The sequence below is a fragment of the Cervus elaphus genome, chromosome 1 (assembly GCF_910594005.1).
Source record: "Cervus elaphus chromosome 1, mCerEla1.1, whole genome shotgun sequence".
Taxonomy (NCBI): Eukaryota; Metazoa; Chordata; class Mammalia; order Artiodactyla; family Cervidae; genus Cervus; species Cervus elaphus.
In genome coordinates this window covers 90,775,544-90,799,472 of record NC_057815.1, presented here as the reverse complement: position 1 = coordinate 90,799,472, position 23,929 = coordinate 90,775,544, and the positions used below count along the sequence as shown (strand labels likewise).

General features: G+C 37.2%; 1 protein-coding gene across 1 annotated transcript; it reads right to left on the bottom strand.

Annotated features, from left to right (window-relative positions):
- Positions 1-15,572: 15,572 nt before the first annotated feature.
- On the bottom strand, positions 15,573-16,502 carry LOC122708328 (olfactory receptor 4A47-like). Its single transcript, XM_043924733.1, has one exon. The coding sequence runs from the start codon at positions 16,500-16,502 to the stop codon at positions 15,573-15,575; it is 930 nt and encodes a 309-aa protein (XP_043780668.1).
- Positions 16,503-23,929: the final 7,427 nt, after the last annotated feature.

The following is a 23,929-nucleotide window of genomic DNA, read 5'->3' as shown; positions in this document are numbered from 1 at the left end:
ACGCTCACATCCATACATGACTACTGGAAAAACCATAACCTTGACTAGACGTACCTTTGTGGACAAAGTAATGTCTCTGCTTTTTAATATGCTATCTAGGTTGGTCATAACTTTCCTTCCAAGGAGTAAACGTCTTTTAATTTCATGGCTGCAATCACCATCTGCAGTGGTTTTGGAGCCCCCAAAAATAAAGTCAGCCACTATTTCCACTGTTTCCCCAACTATTTGCCATGAAGTGATGGGACTGGATGCCATGATCTTAGTTTTCTGAATGTTGAGCTTTAAGCCAACTTTTTCACTCTCCTCTTTCACTTTCATCAAGAGGCTCTTCAGTACTTCTTCACTTTCTGCCATAAGGGTGGTGTCATCTACATATCTGAAGTTACTGATATTTCTCCCGGCAATCTTGATTCCAGCTTGTGCTTCTTCCAGTCCAGCATTTCTCATGATGTACTCTGCATATAAGTTAAATAAGCAGGGTGACAATATACAGCCTTGACATACTCCTTTTCCTATTTGGAACCAGTCTGTTGTTCCATGTCCGGTTCTAACTGTTGCTTCCTGACCTGCATACAGGTTTCTCAAAAGGCAGGTCAGGTGGTCTGGTAGTCCCATCTCTTTAGAATTTTCCACAGTTAATTGTGATCCATACAGTGAAAGGCCTTGGCATAGTCAATAAAGCAGAAATAGATGGTTTTCTGAAATGCTCTTGCTTTTTCAATGATCCAGCAGATGTTGGCAATTTGATCTCTGGTTCCTCTGCTTTTTCTAAAACCAACTTGAACATCTGGACATTCACGGTTCACATATTGCTGAAGCCTGGCTTGGAGTATTTTGAACATTACTTAATAATACCTCATGATTCAGTGCAATTCCTATCATAACCACAAAATCATCTTTTGCAGAAACAGAAAAACCCATGCTAAAATTCATATGGAATCTCAAGGACTCCAAATTGTCAAGTCAATCTAGAAAAGAAGAAGGTTGGGAGTCTCATACCTCCTGGTTATATACTGTGCAAATCTATGGTAATCACAGCCCCAACAAAGATGGACATCCAATAAAGATTGACGATGGACTAATGGGGTAAAACAGATGGTCTAGAAATAAATCTTCCTATATGTGTTTAGGTAATTTTCAACAAGGGTCCCAAGCATTTTATGGGGAAAAGAAATGATAATAAGTGATTAAAAGGCAATCACCAAAAAACAAAAATGTTATGATTCCACTTACATGAGGCACTTAGTCAAATTCATAGGCAGAAAATAGAATGGCGGTTTTCCTGCCCAGGGCTCAGGGAGCGAAAGTGAATTTTGTTTAATGGCTGTGGAATTTCAGTTTGGAAAGTTGAAAAAGTTTTGGAGATGGATGGTGGCAGTGTTTGCATAACAATGTGAATTAACTGAGGGCTACTTTAAAATGGCCAAAATTGTAAATTTTGTTATGCATATTTTACCACAATTTTTAAAGTAAATATAAGAACTAAAGTGACCTCATTAGCTGGTGTATGATGTGAACATAAACTATAGCACAATAGCCCAAAGTATGTGTGAAGATCGTTGGCTTCAAATAAACCAAGGTAAACTTTCTAGTAGGTAAATATGTCAATCAATAGCAAAACTGCTAAACTAAAATCTCTATTTTTTTTTTTTTTTTTTTCTTTTTTTTTTTTTTTTTTTTATTAGTTGGAGGCTAATTACTTCACAACATTTCAGTGGGTTTTGTCATACATTGATATGAATCAGCCATAGATTTACACGTATTCCCCATCCCGATCCCCCCTCCCACCTCCCTCTCCACCCGATTCCTCTGGGTCTTCCCAGTGCATCAGGCCGGAGCACTTGTCTCATGCATCCCACCTGGGCTGGTGATCTGTTTCACCATAGATAGTATACATGCTGTTCTTTTGAAACATCCCACCCTCACCTTCTCCCACAGAGTTCAAAAGTCTGTTCTGTATTTCTGTGTCTCTTTTTCTGTTTTGCATATAGGGTTATCGTTACCATCTTTCTAAATTCCTTATATATGTGTTAGTATGCTGTAATGTTCTTTATCTTTCTGGCTTACTTCACTCTGTATAAGGGGCTCCAGTTTCATCCATCTCATTAGGACTGGTTCAAATGAATTCTTTTTGACGGCTGAGTAAAATTCCATGGTGTATATGTACCACAGCTTCCTTATCCATTCATCTGCTGATGGGCATCTAGGTTGCTTCCATGTCCTGGCTATTATAAACAGTGCTGCGATGAACATTGGGGTGCACATGTCTCTTTCAGATCTGGTTTCCTCAGTGTGTATGCCCAGAAGTGGTATTGCTGGGTCATATGGCAGTTCTATTTCCAGTTTTTTAAGGAATCTCCACACTGTTTTCCATAGTGGCTGTACTAGTTTGCATTCCCACCAACAGTGTAAGAGGGTTCCCTTTTCTCCACAGCCTCTCCAGCATTTCTCCAAAGAAGACATACAGATGGCTAACAAACACATGAAAAGGTGCTCAACATCACTCATTATTAGAGAAATGCAAATCAAAACCACAATGAGGTACCATTACACACCAGTCAGGATGGCTGCTATCCAAAAGTCTACAAGCAATAAAATCTCTATTTTTAATATGCATTTTGTACTGGAATAGAGTTGATTAACAAGGTGTTAGTTCAGGTGTGCAGCAAGGTGAATCAGGTATACGTATACACGCATCCATCCTTTTTCAAAGTCTTTTCCCACTTAGGTTACTACAGGATGTTGAGCAGAGCTTCCTGTGCTATACAGTAGGTCCTTGTTGGATATCAGTTTTAAATATAGTAGTCTGCATATGCTAATTCCAAAGTTTTATCTAATCAATTCAACAAATATTGAGTACCTTCTGTGGGCCAGGCATTGTTTAAGTTCTCAGGATGAATCAGTAAAGAAAGTAGACAAAAAAAAAAGAAGAAAGAAAGAAGGAGAAAGAAGGAACAAAAACCCAAATTCTTTATTTTGGAGTTTCAAACTCAGATTTTAGAAGCAAGTTAGCAGACACTTTTGAAGCATTTTGTGCTCTTCTGGACCACTTCAGATTGTCTGATTTTGCAGAGGAAAGATGTGATTTTACAATAGGAAACTTTCTTGCCTACAAAGCAATGAGAATTTACACTGCAGATTAGACTTAAACTCCACCTTGCAAACAGAGGTACCAAAGTCACTGATGAAACACTGAGTGGGATGGGTTTGCCCTCAAAGTGACAGGGAATAATCTATGCTACATGGATCAGTGATATCTTAAATAGAAATTGTAATGAGTCCTAATAAAACAGATGGATGCAAACGTGATTGTGATTTCAGACTGTGACATTTAAATCAACATATTAATAAGTAGGCTCAAACATCTTTATTACTCAAAATAGGATCACGGCAATCAACACATTTCTGCCAATGAGAAATACATTTGTGTATTCCTGTATGTAAAAATCCAGGCTTGGGGATTCCACACACTCTTGGAAAGCATTTTCTGCCTCCTACTGGTTGTGGAAGTGTTTTCCCTGCAAAAGTCATTGAAGGGATATGCTTGAGGAAGTGGTAGTCAGTTGGCAAGAGGTCAGGCTGAATATGGCAGATGAGGTAAAACTTAGACCAATTCATTCAACTTTCAAAAAATCGTGGATGACCCAGAGGGATGGGATGGGGAGGGAGGTTGGAGGGGGGATCAGGATGGGGAACACAGGTAAATCCATGGCTGATTCACGCCAATGTATGGCCAAAACCACTACAATATTGTAAAGTAATTAGCCTCCAACTAATAAAAATAAATGAAAAAAATAAAAATAAAAAATAATTGGGAAAAAAAAAGAAAAATTGTATGTGTGGGGTGCACTCAGTCATTATCCTGGAGAAGAACTGGGCACCTTCTCTTAATCAATACTGGCTGAAGGCATTGCAGGTTTTGGTGCATCCCATTGATTTGCTGGGACTTCTCTAGTGGCTCAGACAGTAAAGAATCTGCCTGCAATGCAGAAGACCCAGGTTCGATCCCTGGGTTGGGAAGATCCCCTGGAGAAGGGAATAGCAACCCACTCCAATATTCTTGCCTAGAGAATCCCATGGACAGGGGAGCCTGGCAGGCTACAGTCCTTGAGATCGCAAAGAGTCGGACAGAGCTGAGTAATTTCATTTTATTTCACTTCACTTCATTGATTTGCTGAGCATACTTCTCAGATGTAATGATTTCACCAGGATTCAGAAAGCTGTAGTGGATCAGAGAAGAAGCGGACCAACAAACAGTGACCATGACCTTTTTTTTTTTGGTGCAAGTTTGGCTTTGGGAAGTGCTTTGGAGCTTCTCTTTAGTCCAGCCACTGGGCTGGTTGTTGCCAGTTGTCATATAAAATTCACTTTTGTCACAGGTCACAATTTGATGGAGAAATGGTTCATTGTTGTTGTCCAGAGTAAGAGAAGATGACACTTCAAAGCAACAATTTTTTTCTATTGGTCAGCTGATAAGGCACCCAAGTATTGAAGTTTTTCACCTTTCCAGTTTGCTTTAAGCCCTGAATGACAATAGAATGGTTGATTTTCAGTTCTTCAGCAACTTCTACTGTAATTATAAGAGGATCAGCTTCGATGACTGCTTTCAATTGATCTTTGTCAACTTCCGATGGCCAGCCACTAAGCTCCTCATCTTCAAGCCTCTCATCTCCTTTGCAAAATTCCTTGAACCACCACTGCATCCCACTGCACCGGAACTGTTCATTAGCAGTTCCTGGGCCAGAGGCATTGTTGAGTTGTGAATTGTCTCTGCTGCTTTAACACCCATTTTGAACTCTAATAAAAAAATAGCTTGAATTTGCTTTTTGTCTAACATCATTTCCCTAGTCTAAAATAAATTTAAAATGCAGAGCAAGTAATAGGTCATTAGCAAAAAACATAAAGTGAAAAATGTGCATTAAAATGATGCATATAATATAACCACATTTAAGAATGTACTCCAATATCAAATGGCAAATTTCAACAAGGCAAATACAGCAATTACTTTTGCGCCAAGCTAATACATATGTTGGTACTTCCACCCCACTTTCCCCTGCCCCCCGCAAAATCTCTAGAACTGCATCTAACAAGGTTTTTGAGTTTTGTTAGTGAGTCTGTTTTTCGTTTGCTATTTTTTGTTTGTTTTTAGTTTGGCGGGGGGAGGGTTTGCCCTGCCTGTGGCTTGTAACATCCTAACTCCCTGAAAAGAGGCTGAGCCCAGGCCCTCAATAATATTTGCACAATTCAAAACATGTATTTGTTGAGAAAGTATTTTAAAAGTTTATGAACTACATGAAGATAAATCAACATACTAAATTTAAATTTATAAGAAGCATTGTGCAGGATGAGGTAAATTAAAAGATATATATGGATTGATATGGAGATATTTTTTAAGACTTTGCATACTAAAAGTAAGTGCTACATACATAAAAAAGAACAAATATTCATATGGCACATTCATTTGCATTGACAAAAATTATTCTCAGATGAAAATGAAGAAACAAATTTTGGCCAGTCTCTGAGTATGAGGACTAGAAAATGCTGAAGGAAAATAGGAAATTTATTCAACACTGCATCCCATATAATTTGGTTTCACTTATGCTTTTATTATTATCTATTTTATTTCATTTTTCTTATAAACAGCAAAAGTATTAAAGTAAAAATTGTTATGTATAATGCAACTGAAATATAGTAAAGAAGGAAACCTATATAGAGTTAAATATTTCAAATAATGTAAATAAAAGTTCACTTAAATGAAAAGAATCTAAATAAAAAATGCACTCTGTCTGAAAAAGTATAAAAGATAAAGATACATGAACTGATTAAAAATCAGTATAAATATATAACATTTTCCTCACTAAATCATTTATTTACTATTAATGCCTTGCAGTATAGGCTTTATGGTTATCTAGGTACATTGATAAACAAGAATTTTGGACCTTACATTGTAACATGGAGCAAACTATTACAAATGCACAGTTGTATGATTATATTATTTAATTATAATTATCATAATTTTCTAGAAGAAAGAGAAATCAGAGTCAAATTTAAAATAGTTTCTTCATTCAAAGGAAATGGAACCTTATGTCAAATGACTCCCTCCATGGTTGATGAAGCTCCTAGTTAATATGAGATACAATGCTTCTTCTCCAGAGCATCTTCATAGCATTAGTCAACTCAGAATTTCTGTAGATTAATGGATTCAGCATGGGAGTTATGACTAGATAAAACACACTCAATAATTTATCAATGGGGAATGTTTTAGCAGTTCAGTTCAGTCGCTCAGTCATGTCTGACTCTTTGCGACCCCATGAACCGCAGCACGCCAGGCCTCCCTGTCTATCACCATCTCCTGGAGTCCATCCATATCCATGTCCATCAAGTCGGTGATGCCATCCAACCATCTCATCCTCTGTCGTCCCCTTCTCCTCCTGCGCTCAATCTTTTCCACCATCAGGGTCTTTTCAAATGAGTCAGCTCTTTGCATCAGATGGCCAAAGTATTGGAGTTTCAGCTTCAGCATCTTCCAGTGAACACCCAGGACTGATCTCTTTTACTGGTTGGATCTCCTTGCAGTCCAAGGGACTCTCAAGAGTCTTCTCCAACACCACAGTTCAAATGCATCAATTCTTCAGTGCTCAGCTTTCTTTATAGTCCAACTCGCACATCCATGGTCTCACATACATGAAAATGCAGGTAACAAAGAAACAGACAACCACAGTGATGTGGGAACCACAGGTCTGGAGGGCTTTCTGCCTCCCTTCCTGACTCAGGTTCTTCAGAGAGTGCAGGGTGACTCCATAGTAAGAGCAGAAACCCAAGAGTGCAGATCAGTCCTCCATTGAATGCAACTAAAACGTCACTCTCATAGGTGTCAGTAGAGACAAGTTTTAATAAGGGATACATGTCACACATATAGTGATCAATGACATTGGGGCCACAGAATGGGAGCCCATAAACAGTGCTAAGTTTAATTACTGAGTGCAGAAAACCTCCAACCCAGGACACCGCCAGAGGCACAATACATGTCCTCTGCCTCATGATCACTAAATAATGCAAGGGCTTACAGATGGCCACATAGCGGTCATAGGCCATCACCAGCAGAAGGAAGACCCCTGATCCAGCAAAAGGTGCTCTGCAAACAGCTGAGTCATGCAAGATTCAAAGGGTTTTTTTTTTTTTTTTTTTCAAAGAACAAGTCTGAAATCAATCTGGGGGTAATAGAAGAGGAATAAGTTACATCCATAAATGATAAACTAGCAAGAAAAAAGTACATTGGTGAGTTCAGGGTCTTACTGACAGTTATAGTCACAACAATGAGGAGGTTGCCCACTACAGTCAAAATATAGCAGAGCAAGAACAGAACAAAAAGGACTTTCTGCTCCTTTGGATTCTGTGTGAGCCCCAGGAGGACAAAGTGAATTACATTGTTCCTTGCTTCCATTTAGTCTGTACAGAGGCTGAGTTCAGGTAGTAGAGGCAATTTACCTACGATACAAGGGGGGAAACATTTAAATGCATTATAAGTATAGTCGTTTATTTATCCATTCATTAGAAGAATATGAATGAAGTACCTTCTGGCTCCAATGTACCATGGACATTTTAATTACCAACTTGAATAAGCCAGGGCTTCCCTTGTAGCTTAGTCGGTAAAGAATCTGCCTGCAATGCAGGAGACCCGGGTTCCATCCCTGGGTTTGTTGGGAAGATCCCCTGGAGAAGGAAATGGCAACTCACTCCAGTATCCTTGCCTGGAAAATCTCATGGACAGAGGAGCCTGGTGAGCTGCAGCCCATGGGGTTGCAAAGAGTCGGGCACGACTGACGACTAACACTTACTTACTAGAATAAGCCATAGAGCCCCACCCTCAGTGATAGGACTCAAAATGAGGGATCAGGTAATTCCAGACCCATGTAATAAGTGCATTAAATGATTATTCACACAGTGCTAAGAGTCACAGTAAAGGAGTATATCAACTAAAATTAGAGAAGATTTCCCAAAGGAAGCAATATTTCAGCTGAAATTTTTTTTTAAATCAAAGAATACAAATGATGGGAAGAGAGTTCCACAAAAAGGTGCACCATTTATAAAGAGCAATACTTGAGTATTACTCACAAAAGCATAATACTTGAGATTCACTTAAGGCAATTTACACAATCAATGTGGGTAGATCAAACTGTAAATAGATCCCTGTCTTGAATTGTTTCAGACCTCACTGATACTTTCTTAGATCTTTAGGTGGATATTTCCCTTTTCCTAAACAATAAATGCTGCAGCAGTTTAATTTCATGTCCCCAGCCCCTATCTCTCCTCTATTTTGCAAACTTGTTATGCACCTTCTATAATTTTGACATCCAGTTTAATGGCAATTTAATATTTACAAAACTAATTTTTAAATTTTCCATAATAGACATAGGCATTTTCTAAACCAAATTTAAGGAGATATTCCCTGTTTATCTCATTAAATGCTATCATTTTCCATTTTTGTGTTAGGACAAAAAATTTCAATGCTCTTCACTATTAGTTACTCTCATAAAACTTTAATAAAGCCTATGGGCACAACTTTCAAAATATATCACTAATATGATCATTCGCTACTTTCTAATTTCTTACTGGTCCACTGCAACAGCCTTCCACCAATTCTCTCCATGTTTATACTGATCTTCAAAAATTGGTTCTCCTGAAGCTGACCAAATTGTCCTTTTTAATCTTATTCTGATGACATCATTCCAATGCTCAAAACTCCTACCATTTATTCCAATCACGAACTCATGGTTTAATGTAACACAGTCAATACTTACAATAACAAGAACTGTAATCCTCATTTCATATTGAAGAAACTGAAGTTCAGAACATCTAATTTACTGTTCCATTCACATGTTTTTAAGTGCTATACCTATAATTGAATCTAAGTTTGATTGATTTCAAGGTAATTAAATGTCTTACCCAATAAACACAGTCCCACGACTGTAAGTCTGGTTCCCACTATTTACAGTTAGTCTTACCTTGTGGAGTCTTGTTCAGAATCTGAAGGATGACTTTAAGTTACTCATAAACACTTGGAATCATTTTTCATCCAGTTTGACAACTGAGGGTAGAAAGCTGCCTTATTACCTGAGGATATTCATGTAATTTGGCTATCTGTCCACTTTTTCCATGAAGTCTTCTGATTACTCAGGTCATTTTTATGTGCGCTGCTGGTTATTTGAAAGGAATTCCAGGGTTCACACAGGAAAACAAAAGCTTATCACTTTAGGAAATGTATCAAAATGACCAGCACATCTTATAAGTACATAGAAGATAGCAACTAGCCATTTGCCAGGGAGGTTTTCCAAGTAACTACTTTCTTACTAACATCAAATAGAAAAGTCCCATTTGATGCTTTAGTTCTTCTCACTCTGTCATGTTAACATAGCCAGACTAGTTGACTTGCAGTTTTGAAAGACATCCCCCTAATTTTTTAAGCCATGCATTAAGTCTAAGAAAGGACCTCCTGAAAAATTTACATCACTCACTAAATGGATAGCATCTTCTCCCTGTTAATGGTGAAGATCAGGGGATATTTCATTCCTTCTAGCTGCATTTATCATTGAGTCTTGAAACTGGAATGTGTCCAAGACTGATTCTTGCTTAATTAATTCACTGACATTTTCCACAAAGTTTTTAAAGAACATCTATATGTAAAGATATTACTATAGCAAATCACATAATTAATGTCAGAAAGGTGCAACATACAAAGAAAGTAGCTTTAGAATCATATAAGATGATTGTCCATCAAATATAAAATATTGACCCAGTTGTGTTGTTTCAGAGAACTTGTTATGCATTTCCCCCCCGTCATGGGAAGAGTTTCTTTTCTTTTATTTAATATTCAATTTAATCACATTATATTTTGGTTAATAAATAAAATTTACATCAAAAATATAATTAAATGTATCAAAATTTTGGATATAATAACTAATGAATTGTCCAATTATATATATATTTTTTAAGTTAGGTAACTTCTGTTATACCAGCAACTGTGCTATGAGTAAGGACACAGATTAATAAAACCAGGGGGAAAATCACGTAAAAGGTTTTTTCATGCCTGGATCTTATTTTCTTCTAATAGAGTCAAACAATAAAAGAGACATCTAATAAAGTAGCTATTAAATGTCTTTTAATATTAAAGTAGTTATTAAATAAAGGAAACAATAAAGTAGCCATGGCTTGTGATATAAGTAAATAAAGTTTAGCTACCAACTGGGCAATACATAAATCTAAATACAGTTTTTATAATGGTAAAAATTCCCTACCTGGGCCGCTCCTCTGAGTACCTATAGGTAAAACTCAACATATTTTTGATAAGTAGTGTTCAGTGGACCCTGAACCATAAAACTGTATTTTCTCTTCTCCGTTTAGGAGACAAACTCATTGCTATGATTATTTCCCAAAGTCACTATTTCATCCCACAACTTCCTCATAGCATTTTCTCCTCTAAATTTGAGGCTGTGTTCCCAGGTGGTGCTTGTGGTAAAGACCCTGCTTGGCAGTACAGGAGACATAAGATATGGGAGTTTGATCCCTGGGTTGGGAAGATCCCCTGGAGGAGGGAATGGCAGCCAACTCCAGTATTCCTGCCTGGAAAGTTCCATGGACAGAGGAGCCTGGCAGGCTACAGTCCACAGGGTCCCAAAGAATGAGACACGACCGAAGCAGCTTAGCACGCACAGAAAGCATGTTTAAGTTTAGCCAGGAGTTAACGATGATATAAAATGTAGCCTTGGGTTGGCTGCAAATATACGGGGCACAAAAACAAATGAGTAGGGCACAACTAAGATGACAATCGTGATGTGAGATACACAGGTGGAGAGGACTAGGCACCTCCGCTCCAAATCATAAGTCTTTAGGGAGCACAAGATGTCCACGTAGGACACCATCAAGGGAAAATATTTGGGGTTTTTTTTTTTTTTTGCATTTAAACCATCACTTTTTATTTTTAGTTTTTGCTTAACAACTATGTGAGAAAGACTTTGACAATTTCTGACCCTCATTAGGGTGTTCTTTAAACTGTAAATTCAAAAACTGTACTTCTTTATAAAAGTTGAAAACAATATCACTTTGAACTAAAGAAAGATATTGTAGTTATTAATCATAGCTTTTGTCGTACACACGGCAATTCTGAGGCTTGACACATTCTATAATCTGTTTTCATTTTAATATTTTTTTTTTACATTTAATTGGAGGCTAATTACTTTACAATATTCTCATGGTTTTTGCCATACATTCACATGAATCAGCCATGGGTGTACATGTGTTCTGCATCCTGACCCTCTCTACCGCCTCCCTCCCCATCCCATCCCTCTGGGTCATCCCAGTGCACCAGCCCTGAGCACCCTGTCTCATTCATTGAGCCTGGACTGGCGATCTATTTCACATATGATAATATGCATATTTCAATGCTATTCTCTCAGATCATCCCACCCTCACCTTCTCCCACAGAGTCCAACAGTCTGTTCTTTACACCAGTGTCTCTTTTGCTGTCTCACATATAGGGTCATCGTTACCATCTTTCTAAATTCCATATATATGCATTAATATACTGTATTGGTGTTTTTCTTTATGACTTACTTTGCTCTGTATAATAGGCTCCAGTTTCATCCACCTCATTAGAACTGATTCAAATGCATTCTTTTTAATAGCTGAGTAATATTCCATTGTGTATATGTACCACAGCTTTCTTATCCATTCGTCTGCTGATGGACATCTAGGTTGCTTCCATGTCCTGGCTATTATAAACAGTGCTGCGATGAACACTGGGGTGCACGTGTCTCTCAGATCTGGTTTCCTCAGTGTATATGCCCAGCAGTGGGATTGCTGGGTCATATGGCAGCTCTATTTCCAGTTTTTAAGGAATCCCACACTGTTCTGTGGCTGTACTAGTCTGCATTCCCACCAACAGTGTAAGAGGGTTCCTTCTTCTCCTCACCCTCTCCAGCATTTATTGTTTGCAGACTTTTTGATAGCAGCCATTCTGACCGGCGTGAGATGGTACCTCATTGTGGTTTTGGTTTGCATTTCTCTGATAAAGAAGATGTTGACCATCTTTTCATGTGTTTGTTAGCCATCTGTATGTCTTCTTTGGAGAAATGTCTGTTTAGTTCTTTGGTCCATTTTTTGATTGAGTCGCTTATTTTTCTGAAATTGAGCTGCAGGAGTTGCTTGTATATTTTTGAGATTAATTCTTTGTCAGTTGCTTCATTTCTATTATTTTCTCCCATTCTGAAGGAAATGTTTTAATGGGTAAATGAAGCCACAGTTGGAAGCAACAGAGTCCAGTGGTGTGAGTGTCCATGCAGACAGGTTTCAACAAAGGGTGTTAGGCACACAGGAATGGTCTATGACATTGGAGTTAGACAGGCAGTCATGCTGTGAAGAGAATCCAGTGTTGCAAGGACAAACCCTCTAGCCTGTGATGCTTGAAAGAAACCACATCCCTGTCACTCACGATGGTTTCACAGGGCAGGGTTTTGCAGATGGCCACATAGAACTCTGGCAACTGCTATGGGCAGGAAGATCTCAGCAGCAAAAGATACTCAGGAAAGAGTTGAGTTCTGGACTTCCTGAAAGAGATGATTTTTTTTCTTACAGCAAGTGTCAGCTGGCATTTTAGGTGTCATAGATAAAAACCTGGAGCTATCTACAAGGGATAAGAAACACAGACAGGAACCGTAAGCTCTACCCAACTTACAATAGGTGATTTATTAACTGAAGACACCTATTCTTACCTGGATAACAGTTCTTTTTATACTCTAAATATATAAACTAACTTAAACTAACCTCTTAAACTAACCTTCTTGAAGTGAATTTTGTTAAAAATAATAACAACATTGTTTTGTGACTAAACCATTTTAAACTTATTTTAACTTAATTTTAAACTACATTATTTATCTTATTTATATTCAATTTATTATTTAGTTGTAATAATTTTGAATTATAAATATACCACCCTAGGCATACTTCTGAAAGATAATGGTAATAAGGGACAGTTAGTCTCTCACATATTGAAATATGTTATATATCATAGCAGTTATGTGTCAACTTGCACATAAATAAAGAGATTAGTGAAAAACAATAGTCTCAAATTGGTTCCAAATTGGGACTTCAGGATGTAATAGTCATAGTCAGAATTTCAAATCAATGGCAATAAGATAATTTTGTGAATATTTTTCTAAAAATTCTAAAATTTAGAGAAACAATTAAGACTTCATCACTACTTAATTCCTATAACAAAGTTAATTCAAGATGAATCAGGAGTTTTAATATAATAAACAAGATATCACAACACTTTAAAAATTAAATCCTAAAAATGAATTGAAGAACATTTGGTACAACTGAACTGGGAAAGTTCTTCCTAAAGAAGATACAAAAAAATCTAAAAATTGAATGTAAAGCATAAAATAAATTACAAGGAAAAAGCATTCTACATAGGATAAAATGTTAAAAGCATATAACCAGAAAATATTAAATATATATATATATATAATGTAAAAGATACCAATTTTTAGTATGTCATTATCTCATAAAAATAAAAACAAAAAATAGGTTATACATATATATATAATCCAGAGGAAATTAAATACAGATAAATTAAGTATGTGGAAAGATGCCCAAATTCAATTATATGAAAAGGGTGGTGGTTAAAATATAAAAATAATGTTAACCAGATGTCATAAATACCTTTCAGGAATTGGTCATTGACAATGTGGTCAAAAGAATTCTCACAGAATGTGGACAGGACTATAGCTGTTACACTGACCTCAAGAATGGTAGTTTAGCAATAACTATCAGTATCAACATTTTAAATGAATATACTTGAACGTTGGTTCAAATATCATATCAAAAATTCTATGCCTAGGAACTCATAATTGCACAATTCAAAAGCATATTTATTGGAAAATTACTTCTCATAGAGAAGTTTAGGTACCAAATGAAGAGGAATGGACATGTCAATTTTAGTATAAATTTATACAGAGTGTTGTGTAGCTTAAGAATAGTTAAGAGATATTATGGATTGATAATAGAAATATTTCTCATATGTCAGATACCAAAAGCAAGTGTTATATATATAGAAAGAAGCAAATATACATTTGGCTAATATATTGTGTTTCAAAGATTGTTGGTGGTAGTGGTTTAGTCGCTAAGTCTTACCTGACTCTGTGCAACCCCATGAACTATAACCCACCAGGTTCCTCTGTCCATGTGATTTCCCAAGCAAGAATACTGGGGTGGGTTGCCATTTGCTTCTCCAAGAGATCTTCTTGAATCAGGGATCGAAACCGGGTCTCCTACATTGCAGGCAGGTTCTTTACTGACTGAACCACCAATTAAGCCATCAATTAAGAAACAAATTTAGGGCTAAATTCTGAGCATGAGGACTAGAAAATTCTGAGATAAAAATAGGAAATTTATTTGACATTGCATCCCAATTTATTTGGTTTTTCTTTATACTATTTATTAATATCTTTTTTGATTTCAATGTTTCTTATAAAGTTAAAGCATTAAGTTAAACATTTTGTGAATAATGCAAATTAAATATAGTGAAGAAAGCAACTTATATATAATTAAATATGTAAAATTGTATACATAAAAATGTTCCAATTAAATGACATGAATCTAAACAAAAAGTATCCTGTCTCTGAAAGAGAGTAAAAAAGATAAATACATGAACTGATTAAATTTCAGGGTAACTATATAATAGTTAAAATTCTATATAAAAAGTTTAAAAGTTAACTATATATAAAGCTAAAAATCAGTGAAACTCATAATAATTTCTTGATTATTTTAAATTACTGTTCTTGATATTTAGTCATATCCAACTCTTTGTGAACCCATGGACTGCAGTGCACCAAGCTTCCTTGTCCTTCACTGTCTCCCAGACTTCGCTCAAATTCATGGCCATTGAGTTGGTGATGCCATCCAACCATTTCACCCTCTGTCACCCCCTTCTCCACCTGTGCTCAATCTTTCCCAGCACCAGAGATTTTTCCAATGAGTCAATTCTTCCCATCAGGTGGCCAAAATATTGGAGCTTCAGCTTTAGCATCAGTCTTTCCAATGAGTAGTCAGGGTTGACTTCTCTTAGGATTGACTAGTATGAACTCCTGGCATTTCAAAGGACTCTCAAGAGTCTTCTGCAGCACCACAGTTTAAAAGCATCAATTCTTCGGTGTTCAGCCTTCTGTATGGTCCACATCTCACATCCATATATGACTATTGGAAAAACTATGCATTGACCTATGGACTTTTATTGGCAAATTGAATCTCTATTTTTTAATATATATTACTAATTCCTAGATATATAGGCATTACCTCTTTCTAGGTACAGTAATAAACCAGTAATTATAGACCTTATATTCTAGTAGGTAGGTAAACTGTTATTAATAACATAGCTGTATTAATTGCAAACATTCATGTAATTATCATAAAGTTTCTGAAGAAAGAGAAGTCAGAATCAAATTTTAAAATGACTTTTGCATTCTAAGCAAATGAACCCTGATGTCAAATGACTCCCTTCATGTTGGGTGATGCACTTAATTACTATGAGATACAATGTTCCTTTTCCAGAGCTTCTTCATAGCATTAGTCAACTCAGAATTTCTTAGACTGTAGATTAATGGGTTCTGCATGGGAGTTATGATTGTATAGAACACACTCACAGATTTGTCAATGGGGAAGGTCTTAGCAGGTCTTGCATTTATGAAAATACAGGGAACAAAGAAGCAGACAACCACAGTGATGTGGGAACCACAGGTCTGGAGGGCATTCTGCCTCCCTTCCTGACTCAGGTTCTTCAGAGAGTGCAGGATGACTACATAGGAGACGAGTAAGAGCAGAAACACAATAGTGCAGATCAGCCCCCCATTGGATGCAACTAAGAGGTCAGTGACATAGGTGTCGGTACAGACAAGCTTCAATAAAGGGTACATGTCACACATGTAGTGATCAGTGACATTCGGGCCACAGAATGGGAGCCCGTAAACAGTGCTGAGTTGAATAATTGAGTGGAGAAAACCTCCAACCCAGGACACCACCAGCAGCACAATGCAAATCCTCTGCCTCATGATCACCAGATAATGCAAGGGCTTACAGATGGCCACATAGCGGTCATAGGCCATCACCAGCAGAAGGAAGACCCCGGATCCAGCAAAAAGGTGCTCTGCAAACAGCTGAGTCATGCAAGATTCAAAGGATATGTTTTTTTCCCCAAAGAACAAGTCTGAAATCAATCTGGGGGTAATAGAAGAAGAAGAAGTGACATCCATAAATGATAAGCTAGCAAGAAAAAAGTACATTGGTGAGTTCAAAGTCTTACTAATAGTTACAGTAATGATAATGAGAAAGTTGCCCAGTACAGTCAAAATGTAAAAGACCAAGAACATAACAAAAAGGACTTTTTGCTCCTTTGGATTCTTTGTGAGGCCCAAGAGGACAAAGTAAGATATATTGTTCCTTGGTTCCATCCAGTTCTTACAAGAGCTGAGTTTGTGTATTAGAAGCAGTTTACCTATAAAACAAGGGGAGAAAGAATTAAATGTTTAATTTTTTATTTATCCATTCATTAGAAGAATGTGAACGGCATACATTTTGGGTCCAATGTGTTAAGGACATTCTAATTATCAGCTTGAAAAAGCCATAGAACCCTACCCTCAGTGATGTGACACATGATAAGGAATCAGGCAACTGCAGCCATCACATGAATATTCATACAGCATAGGTGTACATCAAACCAGAATCAGAGAAGACCTCCCAAAGGAGTCTGTGCTTCAGCTGAGTTTTGTTTTGCTTTGTTTTAATGAGAGAATAAAAAAGATGGGAAGAGAATTCCATGAAAGGAGCACCATTTATGAAGTCACAAATGTGTAACACCTGTGACTCTCTTAAGGTAATTTACATAATCAATATGAATAGACTAACTATGAATAGAAGATCCCTGTCTTGAATTGTCTTAGACCTCATTGATACATCTTAGGTCTTCAGGGGAATATTTACCTTTTCCTGACCAATAAATGCTGCAGCAGTCTAATTTTGTGTCTCCAGCCCCACTCTCTCCCTTAATTTTCAAATTTATATATGCAACATCTCTGATTTTTGACATCCAGTTGATTGGCAATTTAGTATTTATAAAACTAGCTTTTAAATTTTCCATGAAAAACATAAGCAGTTCCTATACAAAATTTAAAGAAGCGTTCCCTATTTATCTCATTAAATACTATCATTTTCCATGCTATTGTCCTGACAAAAAATTTTTTCATTCCCTTCTTAATTTCTTCCTGATCTGCTGCGGTACCCTCCTACCAAGTTTTTTTGTGTTTATTATCCAAAAATTGGTTCTCCTAAAGCAGCTCAAATTGTCTTTTTCAGTTTTACTCTGATGATATCACTCTATTGCTCAGAACTGCTACAGTATATTCCAATCATGCACTCATAGTCTAATGTATCATATTTAATATTTACAATAACAAGAAATGCAATTGCCATTTTATAATTGAAGAATCTAATACTCAAGATATATCATTTATTTTCCCAAAATCACACACTTCTAAGTGATATATCTAGAATTGAATCTACATTTATTTGACTTCAAAGTAATTTAGTTTCTTACATAGAGAAAATCATACAACTGTGAGCCTGGTTCTCATTATTTTCTGTTAGTCTTACCTTGTGGAGGTTTGTTCAGAATCTAAGGATGATTTGAAGTTATTCATAAACACTTGAAATTGTTTTTCATCCAGTTTGATGACAGAGGCCAAATGCTGCCTTATTAATTGAGTTTATTTCATTTGGCAGTCTGTCCTTTTTCTCCACTGAGTCTTCTGATTATTCAGAAGTTCATTTTTATATAAAATACAGATTATTTGAAAGGAGTTCCATGGCACACAGAAAAAAATAGTTTATCACATCAGGAAATGTATCAAAATGACCAGCAAATCCTCCATATTCATAGAAAACATAAATATCAACCAGCCATTTCCTAGGGAATTTTTTCACAGCTTATTTCCTACTAACATTAAAATGAAAAATAGTGTTTGAATGTTTAGCTCTTCTCACACTCACGTTAACATGGACAGACTAGTTGACTTCAGATTTCTAAAGACTTTGCTGTGATTTTTTTGTCATGCTTTAAGTGTAAGAAATGACCTCCTGAAAAATACATGACAGTCACTGAGTGGATAGCATCTTCTCCCTGTTAAGGGTGAGATTACGGAATGTTTCATCCCTTCCAGCTGAATTTATCATGGAGTCTTGGAATTGGAATGTGTCCAAGACTGATTCCTGCTTTAATTAATACATTGGAATTTTCCACAAAGTTGTTAAAGAACATCTATAGGTAAAGACATTATTAGACCAAATCTCATATTAAATATCATAATGGTGCAACATGGGAAAATAACTTTAGAATCATTATGAGACTACTGCCAATCAAGAATAAAATCAACCCAATCATTTTGTCCCAGTGAACTTATTTGTTATATATTTCTGCACCTGACATAAGAAGATTTTCCATTCTTTTATTTACTACTCAATATCCTCAACTTGGCAATAAGTAGTTTATGATCTGAGCCATAGTAAGCTCCCAGTCTTGCTTTTGCTGACTGTATAGAGAAAAAAAAAAATTCTTAAATGTTAAATTTAATTTTAAATTTAAATTAAATTTTAATTTTAAAAAATTATTAAATAGAAGAAAGTAGGGAAAACCACAGGATCATTCAGTTATGACCTAAATCAAATCCCTTATGATTATACAGTGGAAGTGACAAATAGATTCAAAGGATTAGATCTGATAGACAGAATGCCTGAAGAATTATGGACAGAGGTTCATGACATTGTATAGGAGGCAGTGATCAAGACCATCCCCAAGAAAAAGAAATGCAAAAAAAAAAAAAAAAAAAGGCAAAATGGTTGTCTAAGGAGGCCTTACAAATAACTGAGTAAAGAAGAGAAGCTAGAGGAAAAGGAGAAAAGGAAAGATACACCCGTTTGAATGCAGAGTTCCAAAGGACAAAGAGAGAAAAGAAAGCCTTCCTCAGTGATCAATGCAAAGAAATAGAGGAAAACAATAGAATGGGAAAGACTAGAGATCTCTTCAAGAAAATCAGAGATACCAAGGGAGTATTTCATGCAAAGACGGGCACAATAAAGGAAAGAAATGGTACAGACCTAACAGTCAGAAGATATTAAGAATAGGTGGCAAGAATACACAGAAGAACTATACAAAAATGATCTTCATGACCCAGATAACCACGATGGTGTGATCACTCACCTAGAGCCAGACATCCTGGAATGCGAAGTCAAGTAAGCCTTAGAAAGCATCACTACGAACAAAGCTAGTGTAGGTGATGGAATTCCAGCTGAGCTATTTCAAATCCAAAAAGGTGACTCTGTTAAAGTGCTGCACTCAAATGCCAGCTATTTGGACAACTCAGCAGTTGCAAAAGGATTGGGAAAATGTCAGTTTTCATTCCAATCCCAAGGAAAAGCAATGCCAAAGAATATTCAAACTAACGCCCAATCTCACTCATCTCACATACTAGCAAAGTCATGCCCAAAATTCTCCAGGCCAGGCTTCAACAGTATGTGAAATGAGAACTTCCAGATGTTCAAACTGGATTTAGGAAAGGCAGAGGAACAAGAGATCAAATTGCCAACATACGCTGAGTCATTGAAAAAGCAAGAGAGTTCCAGAAAAACATCTACTTCTGCTTTATTGACCATGCCAAAGCCTTTGACTGTGTGGGTCACAACAAACTGTGGAACATTCTTAACAGATGGGAATACCAGACCACCTTACAGGTCTCCTGAGAAATCTGTATGCAGGTCAAGAAGTAACAGTTGGAACCAGACATGGAACAATGGACTGGGTCAAACTGCAAAAGGAGTGAGTCAAGCTTGTATATTGTCACTCTGTTTATTTAACTTAAATGCAGAGTACATCATGTGAAATGCTGGGCTGGATGAAGCACAAGCTGGAATCAAGATTGCCGGGAGAAATATCAATAACCTCAGATATGCAAATGACACCACCCTTATGGCAGAGAGTGAAGAGGAACTAAAAAGCCTCTTGATGATAGGGAAAGAGAAAAGGGAAAAAGCTGGCTATAGCTCAACATTCAAAAAAACAAAGGTCATGGCATTTGGTCCCATCACTTCATGGCAAATATACTGGGAAACAATGGAAACAGTGACAGACTTTATTTTCTTGGGCTCCAAAATCACTGCAAATGGTGACTGCAGTCATGAAATCAAAAGACACTTGCTCCCTAGAAGAAAAACTATGACAAACCTAGACAGCATATTAAAAGACAAAGACATTACTTTGCAGACAAGGGTCCATCTAGTCAAAGCTATGGTTTTTCCAGTGGTCATGTATGGATGTGAGAGTTGGACTGTGAAGAAAGCTGAGCACCAAAGAATTGATGCCTTTGGACTGTGGTGTTGGAGAAGACTTTTGAGAGTCCCTTGGACTGCAAGGAGATCCAACCAGTCCACCCTAAAGGAGATCAGTCCTGGGTGTTCATTGGAAGGACTGATGCTGAAGCTCCAATACTTTGGCCACCTAATGTGAAAAACTAAATGATTTGAAATGACCCTGACGCTGGGAAATATTGAAGGCAGGAGGAGAAGGGGACAACAGAGAATGAGATGGTTGAATGGCATCACCGACTTGATGGACATGAATTTGAGTGAGCTATAGGGTATGGTGATGGACAAGGAAGGCTGGATTGCTACAGTCCATGGGGTGGCAATGAGTTGGACTTGACTAAATGACTGAACTGAACTGAACTTATTCTCAGCTTAAAATTTTGTTAGAGATATAAAATTATATCAGAAAACACAACTAAATGAGTTAGCATTTTAGAGATAATAGCCAATTATTTATCCAATTATTAATTTTTAAAAGGTTAGGACACCTGTGTTATGCTGTTATGCCAGCAATTTTACATTGAGTGAGGGCCCAGCAATTTCTAAAATCGTTTGGAAAATCATGCAAAATTTTTCTCCTGCATGGATATTATTTATTTATGATTCAGGCAATAAAAAAAGAAACAGTTTAATAAAGTAGTTTTATTCTTTTCACTACTTATAAGTTAAGAAATATGGTGGTGTGACAGAAAATAAGAGGGAAAATTCTACTATGGATAATGTAAGCAAAGACGATTTTTCTTAAAAGGATATGTTTAGATGATATTGAAAGGATAGAAAACGAATACCATCAGAAGCACTGTTATAGAAATTATACCAATGAACAAAGCAGAAAAGATTCAGAGACTCAGAGAACAAACTTATGGTTGTCAGTAGAGGACAATGTGGGAGAGAGTCAGGAAGACTGAGATCTACGTGTTCAAACCACTTCATTTAAAGTGGATAACCAACAAGGCCCCACTGTACAGTACAGGAAGCTCTGTTTAGTGTCATGTGGCAGCTGGAATGGGAAGGGAGTTTGGGGAGAATGGCTATGTGTATCCATGATTGGGTCCCTTTGCTCTCCACCTGAAACTGTCACAACATTGTTAATGGCTGTGCCTTCATTTTCAGTCACTTCAGTCATGTCTAGTTCTTTGAGAACCATGGATTATAGCCCACCAGGTTTCTTTGTCCATGGCATCATCCCAGCAAGAGTATTAGAGTGGGTTGCCATGTCCTCAGGGAACCATCCTAACCCAGGAATTGAACCCTTGTCTTCTGAGTCTCCTGTATTGCAGGTGGATTCTTTACCACTGAGCCACTGGTGACACTCATTAATTGGCTATACTCTGATATAAAATAAAAAGTTTTTAAATAAAGAAACACTATTACAGAAAGTAAAACTAAATTTAAAAAAATGAGATAATAAAATTATCTCACTTTCAGAGTTGACAGGAGCTATACTTAGAAAACTCTAAAATTTTCATAAGAATTTTTATGGCAATACTATGTTACAAAAGGCTTGTTAGAGTGTGCCCTCTTCGTCCATATTTTAATGGGGAAGTTTTCAGTCTTTCAAAGTTGAGGATGATGTTAGCTGTGATCTGTAAATATATGAACTTTATTATGTCAAGGTACACTCTTTCTACTTCCAATTTGTTGAGATTTTATGTGAAATGGTGTTGAATTTCTATAACATTGTGAATAAACCAAGATAAACAAAGAAAATAATTCCACCTACAAGCACGTCATAAAGAATAAAATAGTTAAGAAAAAACATAACTAAAGAGACAAAAATCTTGTAAACTGAAAACTGCAAAATGTTACTCAGAGAATACACACCCATATGGAAAGAAATTTATGAATTGGGTTATTTATTAGCATTAAGATGTTAATATGACTGTAAGTGACCTACAGATTCAATGCAATCCTTATCAAAACCCCAAAAACATTTTTGGCAGAAATAGGAAAATTCATGCCAAGACTCATATGGAATCTCAAGGACTCCAATTTTTTCCAAGACAGTCTTGAAAAGGAAAGAGAAAGTGGTCGGTCTAATATTTCCTGATTCTACAACATTACACAAAACAATGGTAGTCACAGCGCCAGTTTTGGAATAAAGACAGACAACAAACTAATGGAATTAAGAGAGTCTAGAAGTAAACCTTTTGTAAGTGCTTAGATAATTTTCCACAAGGGTACCAACAGCATTTAATCGGGAAAGGATATTACACTGAGTGAAAAAAGGCAATCAAAATAAATAAATAAATAAATGATCCCACTTTACAGGAGGCACTTAACGTAGTCAAGTTCACAGAAAGAATGGTGATTGCCTGGGGCTCACTGAGTGGAAGTGGAAACTTTATTTAATAGCTGTGGAATTTCAGTTTGGGAAGCTGGAAATGTTCTGCCAATGATAGACAGTGGTATTGTTTGCATAACAGGATGAATTAATGCCACTTTAATATGGTTAAAATTAAAAATTTGTTATGCATATTTGACCACAATTTTTAAAATAAGTTTAAGAACTAAGGTAATAGGAGGTTCCCGGTGGCTCAGTGGTAAAGAATCTGCCTGAAATGCAGGAGACTCAGGAGACATGGGTTCAGTTTCTGGGTTGGGAAGATCCCCTGGCGGAGGGCATGGCAACCCACTTCAGTATTCTTGCCTGGAGAATCCCATGGGCAGAAGAGTCTGGTGGGCAACTGTCCACAGGGCCACAAAGAGTTGGACTAGACTGAAGAGACTTGGCATGAACACACACCACTTTTGAAGAGCCTGGAGCAAAAAGCAGAGAGTCTGGAGAAAAGCAGGGCACTGTGCCTGTCCCTGCACACGATACCACCTAAGGGGTCGTTTGTCCTTCTACCCCCTGCTGCAGCAGGGGCCCCAATAAAGCCTTGTCTGAATTTCTTGTCTGGTCTCTAATCAATTTCTATTGATTAAGGAGATCAAGAACCATGGGTAATAACAAGGACAGCAGCCCAGAACCCTCTGGGACCTGCAACCACTCAGACAACCCAAGTTCTGGGGCCCCTGACCCCGCAGCCAGGGACCCTGGGACTCGGCTCCACCACCAATGGGCTAGCCCTAGCCCCAGGTCCTGGTCTCACCCACCAGTGGGCAAGCACCAGCCCCAGGGCCCACTGGGCCAAAGCCCCACCCACCAGACTGTGGCCCTGATCCCAGCCCAGTCTATCCCAGCCCACTCACCAGCAGGCCAGCACCACCCAGGACAGCCTGGCCTGACCATTCTGCCAACCAGCAAAACGACACCAGCTCCAGGACATCTTGTTTGGTGACTAGCCAGAAAGATATCAATTTGTGTACAATAGCAAAAAGTGTCATTTCTTTATTAGACAATTATTTCATAAAAATCAGCATTAATCAACAATTAAATGAATAGATAAAAGAGATTAACAGACTATTCTAGGGAAAAAATACAAATTATATCAAACAAGTGAAAAGATGTCCAAACCCGTAT

What these genes read in the sequence shown, in the direction of transcription:
- LOC122708328 (XM_043924733.1), bottom strand. Translation starts at nt 16,502, where the DNA reads ATGGAACCAAGGAACAATATATCTTACTTTGTCCTCTTGGGCCTCACA.